The 7,272-nt window shown below is 56.0% G+C and overlaps 1 protein-coding gene across 1 annotated transcript in view; it reads right to left on the minus strand.

Annotated features, from left to right (window-relative positions):
* COL27A1 (collagen type XXVII alpha 1 chain) overlaps window positions 1–5,380 on the minus strand; it is a 138,721-nt gene extending 133,341 nt beyond the window's left edge. The window contains exon 1 of the mRNA XM_079324324.1: window positions 4,743–5,380. Coding sequence (XP_079180450.1) covers window positions 4,743–4,798 — 56 coding nt within the window. The 5' untranslated portion in view covers window positions 4,799–5,380. The remainder of the gene's footprint in view (window positions 1–4,742) is intronic.
* Between the last annotated feature and the right edge of the window lie 1,892 nt (window positions 5,381–7,272).

Consider the following 7,272-nt stretch of genomic DNA (forward strand, 5'->3'; position numbering starts at 1 on the left):
AAGGGCCCAAGGCAGTATTTAATTTTTTATTTTGTTTTCTCCCTCATTTACAGTGGGGAAATGGCTTTGAAATTGCAAACATTACTGCAAGGTGGAAAAACAATTCCCCACCACGTTTCTCCATTCAGGTGTATTTTCTTCCTGTTGAAAAGACCACAAAGCCAGCTGGAGGCTGAAAATTGCTTTTCAAGAAAAGCAAATCTGCATTTCTAGCTGTAGATCAGACAGAGTATCTTAAAAAGGAGAAAATGCACGTGTGGCTTAAGATCCTTTGCACATGACTGGAGGTGATATTCTGTAAGACACCCAAGCAGTTTTGACAGACAACAGGAAGCAAATCACAACCTATAAAATGAGGCTTTAAACTGTACTGTGTATTGAATTTTGGGGTAGAAATCTTATTTGGTACCAGAAACCTCCTCTGTGGAGCTTCTGGGGCATCTGGAAATGATGGTATTTCTCCACTCCCCCTCATTTTCTGGCAAGAGCAATGGAAGCACACAACTATGTGGATGTCCCCATACTGACCCTGCTCAGTCCTTTGCTGGACCTCTCCTGCAGTATAAATGAGGTATTGACTTACAGCTCCAGGCAAAGATTCTGCACACAGGCACTGCTGCAAACCCCAGGGTGATAAGGGCAAAGTTTCTGAAACAACTGGAATACTACTAATTTTAAATCCCCATTCAGCAGCTATGTTTTTAAGGGAAAGTATTGAGCAGGCAAAGAGATATGGCCCATAGAAATCCATTCTTAAGGTCATATTTCTAAATATGAAACAGAGTGATCTAGAAAACGTCAATATTAAGTAAGGAAAAATGAAATCCCTGTTCCTGGGAGTGTTCAAGGCCAGATTGGATAGGGCTTAGACCAGCCTGGTCTACTGGAAGATGTCCCTGCCCAGGGCCAGAGAGCTGGATCCTGATACTTGCTCACCTGGCACCTCTAGCTCCTCTCAGGATTTCTCCAGGAGGGCCAGCCTGACCTGCAGTGCACAGGAGGGGGGATGAAGCACCAGCACAGCCAGGGTGAGCTCCTGCACACACCTCAGGCTTTGTGTTGGCATCAGCAGAGGGATGAAGGGTCCCAAACTGCTGGTCCTTGTCCTCCTGGCTGGAACTCGAGCCTGTATTCACTGCACAGAGCTGTCCCAGAGCTGAGCCCTGCTGGTGCCAGCCTGCTCCTCACCTGAGAGATGCCAGACTGATAGGACCCAAACACCCCCCAGGCAGCTGCCAGCAGCTCTCACAGAGGGGATCTTTCCTGGGAACCCACTGCTCAGCCTCCCCTTGCTCCCCATCCCTGGCTGGGACACTGACTTTGCTGCTGTGTGAAGTGGCAGCACTCAGTGCTGGCCTTGGCCTTTGTATTCTCCAGTAACTGGAGCCCTGGACAAACAGAAGTGCTAAGTGTGATCTGTCATCTAACTCCTTTTTTGTCCTTCCAACAAACGCCTTTGCATTCCTTCATCTTGTGAATGGGGTTTGGCAGAGCCATATAGAATTCCCCATTGTGTCCATTTGCACTTCAGTAAAAGTGCCCATCATTTCTACTCATGCCCCCCAACAAATTGGCAAAGAAAGGGAAAGGGGAGACAAACCCCCACAAACCCTGTGTTTGTCCCTGGGCAGAGATTTCTGACAACGATCTCACCACAAATCTCCAGTCAGTATCAGAATCTCCATGAATAGAGATATTAAGCAGGACAGATTTTAACCCTTCAACCCATTGTAGAAAGAGGGTTAAACTGGAGATTTATTTTAATAAAGCACAGAGTCAGAGAGACACATGGAATAGCATGAGAGGGTGATCCTGGACTGTGACACTGTCTATTCCTCATGGCACACATCTCCACGTGCAATTGCCTTCTCTCTACCCCAGAACACACATCATTTGACACCCTCTTGCTGAATTTATCCAGCAGTGCCATCATCTGTCCCCAAACCACTTTCCCATCTTGCAGACGCTCCTCTTTTCCTCTCAGAATGATCCGTGCCTCTCTCCAGCCCAAGGGCTGACCCCCCTGGATGGTGCTGGGTGGATGCTGTAGTGCAGCTTTAACATGCAGCACACAGGTGGGCCAGGCAGCCCAGAGCAGCACTGTGCCAGCTGCCAGGCCTGTGACAGCAGGCAGAGGTGCCCAGGAGCCTCCTCCATGGCCAGCACATGGCACTGGGGCTGGGATGGCACAGCCTGGATTTGTGCTCCATGTGCAGTGCAATGCAAACCCTGCCCTGTGTTCTGGGGGGGCCTGAGCTCACCAAAAATCCATCAGCAGAAGTGACCAAGAGAGCCACATTAAGCTTGAAGAGCCTGTAAAACTTTGTGTTCTTCTGGGTTTACAAACTTTGGCAGCTCAAGTCTTTGAGCATACTCTGAGACTGCTGCTCCTTGCCTGGGGAGCCAGGTGTCTGAGTCTCATCCTGTATATCCACCAGCTCCCCAGCCACCAGCCCTGCTCCAGAAGAAGCTGCAGGAGTGCTGGTACAAGAGGGAACCCCAGGAAGGCACCAGATCATTCCCATCACGAGCTGATTTCAGGCAGCACAGTCCTCACCCAGCCCAAGGGTGGCCAGGGGACCAGGGATATGCCAGCCCCATGCTCAGAGCCCTCTCCAAGGCTGGTGAGCCCAGGGATGTGCCAGCCCCGGGCTCTGAGCTCTCTCCAAGGCTGGTGTGCCCAGGGATGTGCCAGCCCCGGGCTCTGAGCCCTCTCCAAGGCTGGTGAGCCCAGGGATGTGCCAGCCCTGGGCTCTGAGCCCTCTCCAAGGCTGGTGAGCCCAGGGATGTGCCAGCCCCGGGCTCTGAGCCCTCTCCAAGGCTGGTGAGCCCAGGGATGTGCCAGCCCTGGGCTCTGAGCCCTGTGCAAAGCTGGTGAGCTCAGGGATGTGCCAGCCCTGGGCTGTGAGCCCTCTCCAAGGCTGGTGAGCCCAGGGATGTGCCAGCCCCAGGCTCTGAGCCCTCTCTCCAGGACCAGTGGCAGCACAGACCATGGAGGTGCTGGGATGCACAACTCTCTACCAAGCACACCAAACCCCAGCACCAAAATCCCTTCGGGAGATGATGCAAAGGGCAACAAGCGACCTCTGCTGAGGAGGGACTGGAGCAGCACATGGCAGGGGGACAGGCCGGGAAGACCCTGGAACAAAAGGCGCTCGTTCTGAGGCAGCAGGACAGCCCAGAGGCACATTCCCCACGGCACTGCCGGGCTCAGAGCCCACAGCTGGGCTGTGGCAGCCTGGCACACCCTGAAGCACAGCCCGGCACGGATCTCCGGCAGGCTGGGAGCCACGCTGCCTGCTGCTGGGTCCCTCCTTCCCAAAGCTGTGCTCACACGGGTCTGATTTGTGCTCAACAGGACAAATCCTGGGACCTGAGCAGCATCTCCCTGTCCTGATCTGAGCGAGATCACGGCCAGACCTGGGCCAGCCCCAGCAGCTGGGGCTCTGTCAGTGCCTGTGCCTTGTGCCAAGTGTCTCTGCAGCACAGTCCCCTCGCTGGGACACGCTGCTCGTGCTTTCAAAGGAACCTTTATCTGTCTGCTCCCCTTTGGGCTGCTCCCTTCTGACACCAGCCACCCCTGCACGGTCCCAGGCGGTTCTGCTACACCATGCCCAGCACTAGAAAGGTGTAACTGGGAGATGCTGCAGTCACCAGACACACCACAGCCACATTTATACAAAAAAACCCGCCAAACAAAACCCCCACACCACAAGAACCCTAAAGCACTGAGGTTCAGTCCTGGTGAGTATATAAACACACAGAAAGCTTGTCAAGGAGAGCAGCTGCAGCCCCTGGGAAGGGCTCTGTGCTCTCCGTGTAACTTCACACACAGGCTGAGCCTCCAAAGGGAGCTGCACATTCACCCACCCCCGGCTCCGGGCAAGGGGCGGCAGCAGGGTGACCCGGGGGTGCAGGGGCTGCCCCCAAATCCCCCCGGCCCCATCTCCTTCTTTCCCCCATCTCGCAGCCCAGCCGAGCAGAGGGATCCTGTACACAACTTTTTCAAACTGCCAGGCAGAAGAATCCCAGCCTTTCCAAGGGAGTGTCGGTAAATCATCAGTACATCCGACAACGCAGCCAGCGGGATTAACCCTTTGCGGGTTCCCAGGAAAATAATAACAACAACAACAAAACCACCTCCAACAACGCATTTAGCAATGAAAACAGCAAAATTTGGCCGCAGCTGTGGGAGAAGGGGGACGGGCAGGGTGTGTGTGCCTGGATCTTCTCACACACACGCGGATGGAGAGGGAGCAGCGTTTTGTGTGTGCCGAGCACACGAGGAGAGCACGGCGCTCCTCCTCACCCCGCGGGCTCCCCCAGATACCCGGGGACAGGGTGGGGACAGCATCCCCGCTCCGGAGGGGCTGCGACCGGCAGGGCGAGGGCTGCGAGGGGCAGCGACCGCCGGTCCCTGCAGCTGCCTGGGGGCTGCAGCAGCACCCCGCTGCCGGGGCTGGGAGCCCCTCTGCCGTACGGGGGGATTGGGGGTGCGGGGGGCTCCTCCCCGATCCCCCCCGGCACCCCGCAGCCGCGTTTCCCCTCTCCCGCTCCGCAGCGTGGCCTCCCGGCTCGCAGCCCTCTCCTCTGCGGAGCGGGAGTTTTCACATCATCCCCCGGCAGGGACAGGAATGTCTCCCCGCACCGCGCTCCCAGACCCGGGATCCCGCGGCTCCCCGCACCCCCGGCCCGCCCGGGATTCCCCTCCCCAGCGCCGGCAGCTGCGAGTTTGTACTCACCCCCTGCCTGCCGCTGCAGCTCTGACTCTGGAGACCGGCTCTGATTCCGGCTCCATCACGTTTAGTGCATTGTCTCTTTCGGGCAATTTTTGCGGCAATCCATCAGAAATCGGGGGATAAGGCGGTTTGTGGGTACATCCTTCCCAGGAGCTCGGCTCTCTGCCTCGCTAAGGGGTTCGGCTGTGTCACAGACACCCCTGGCCCGGACGGCTCACTCCTTCCTCCTTCTCTTCTGGGTCCTTTTGCTTACACAGATCTTTTAATCCCATTTAACTCCCTCTCGGCAGACTGCAATTACCTTGGAAAAAGGAGAGAGAACACAAAGTACACTCTAGGAAGCCAGGCTGGCCCATGGTCGCTGGATTTCTTGCCTTTTTTTTTTCCTGTCCTTATAAATAGTGCAATTTCTGTGATCTCTGATTCCCAAAGTCCGTGATTTCAAGTGCTTTTTTCTTAGCTGTTACTTTTTTGTTGTTGTTGGTTGATTGGTGGTTGTAATTATTATTTTTATTTGCAATGCAGATGTGCCTCCCACCCCCCAAGGATCTCTCCTCTGGACTTAGAGAGAAGAGGAAAAGGCAGATTTTGAGAAATCAAAATTATTTAAGGATGTCCTTACTGCCTCTCTCTGCTGCCCTCCTCTGTAATAGTGAAGCAGTTACGAGAAATTATGCAAAATAAATAAATAATTTGGGGGGAAGGAAAAAAGAAGAAAAAAAGAAACTCTTTTGGGGGAAAGAATTGAAGACCCTGTTCAAGCTCCAGGGAGGGAAGCACAGGATCTTCTTTGGGGAGGCTGCTGATGGAAACTGCAGCCCCCTGCACTCACCTGTGCAGGGCCAGGGGCCCCAAATCACCCTTGACCCACCTTTTAAAGTACCTGACATGGCTTTTCCCTTGGGATCAGGGCCTGGTGGAGTTGGGAGCCTGTGGGTGGGACTCAGGCTTGGAGGAGAAAAGCCCCCCATGCCCCTGTTCCCCACCCAGCGCTGCTCTGTGTCCCCAGGGCATCTCCAGAGCCCCTCTCCTCCTCCCAGCACCATGGGATGGAATCTGCATCCCGGAGGGCAGGAACAGGGCAATGAACTTTCCTATTCTGGGAAGCTGGATCCCAATTCTGCTTGGCCAGCTCTGCCAGCAGAGGGGACTTCCACATGTGGATAAACCTCCATCCCTGCTTCCCCTCCTCATCCCAAGTCCCACCCAGCCAACGTGGAGCCCCAGGGAGATCGTCAGGTCCCTCCTGCCCGCTGCAAACCCCGCAGCTCCACGGGCTTCCCTCAATGCCACCTCCTGCCTGCACCCCTGGGTGCCCCTGCCCTGCTCCCTCCCTGCACCTCTGCCTCGGGCACTTACTCTGCAGCGAGCTGCGAGGCTGGGCAGCCTCTCCGTGCAACCCCATGGCCCTGGGCATTCATTTGTCCCAGCAGCTCACGGCAATTGCTACTTCTTAAAAAAAAAAAAAAAAAAAAAAAAAAGGTAATAAAAAAAAAATTAAAAAAAAAAGAAGGAAAATCAGAAAACTCAAACAAAGCCCCTTCCTCCCTCCTTCCCCTTCAAGGTGTCTCCTGCGCAGCGAGCCCGGGAGAGGCGGCCGGGGTGGTGAGGGGCCCGGAGGCAGCCGGGGCGCTCTGGGGCTCCCCCAAATTCAGCAGATAATCCTTCCCCAGGGCCGGCAGGTCCCCCTCGGGCACGCGTGGCTCATGGATGCTGTGGGGATCCAGGAGAGAGGCGCTGGCAGCGGGCGCCGGGAGGGACATGGATGTGCAGGAGGTGGAAGCTCCAAGGCTGCCCTTGTCCTTTTAAATAGCAGCAGCCCGGGGACTCCGGGCTGGCGGGGGTGCCCCAGGTATCCGGTTTCAGCAAACAGCAGCTAATGAGCAGAGATCCAGCCTCCGAGGGGCAGGATCAGCGCTGCCGGCGGGCAGGGGGGCACCGCGGGCACCCCACCGGGGCGGGAGGGGAGGGTCGGGGGCTGCGCGGTCACTGCGGGGCAGGGGACAGGGTTACAGGGGCTGCAGGGCAAGGGAACAGGGCTGCAGGGGCTACAGGACCCCCAGGGCAAGGGGACAGGGCTGCAGGGGTACAGGACCCCCAGGGCAAGGGGACAGGGCTGCAGGGCACAGGGCAGGTCCTGCGAGGTGCTGAGCACCCAGCACAGATCTGCTGTCAAAGCTGAGCCCCCCCCAGGGCTCCCTCCACAAAGGTGTGCTGTATCTTACCACATTAACCCCCGAGATGGGGAAGGGCTGAAGCACCTCAAACCCGGGCATGGGCACTAAACTTATACACCTCCCATGAAAATACACAGCCACAAACAGGACCCCACAGGACCCACCAAGCAGCTGAACTCGAGGGTAGAGGGGAGTGATGTTATGTCACCTTCAGACAGGAAAATTCAAGGACCCACTGGCCTGACTCAGCTTTACTCAAAAACCTGACCTCAGAACACGGCCAAAGTTGAGGTTTCCACCATAAATCTGATCTCCTGTATGACATCTTCTGCTACCATGCATGCTAAGGGCTTTTC

The sequence above is a fragment of the Erithacus rubecula genome (genome assembly GCF_903797595.1).
Source record: "Erithacus rubecula genome assembly, chromosome: 21".
In the NCBI taxonomy this organism is placed as follows: domain Eukaryota; kingdom Metazoa; phylum Chordata; class Aves; order Passeriformes; family Muscicapidae; genus Erithacus; species Erithacus rubecula.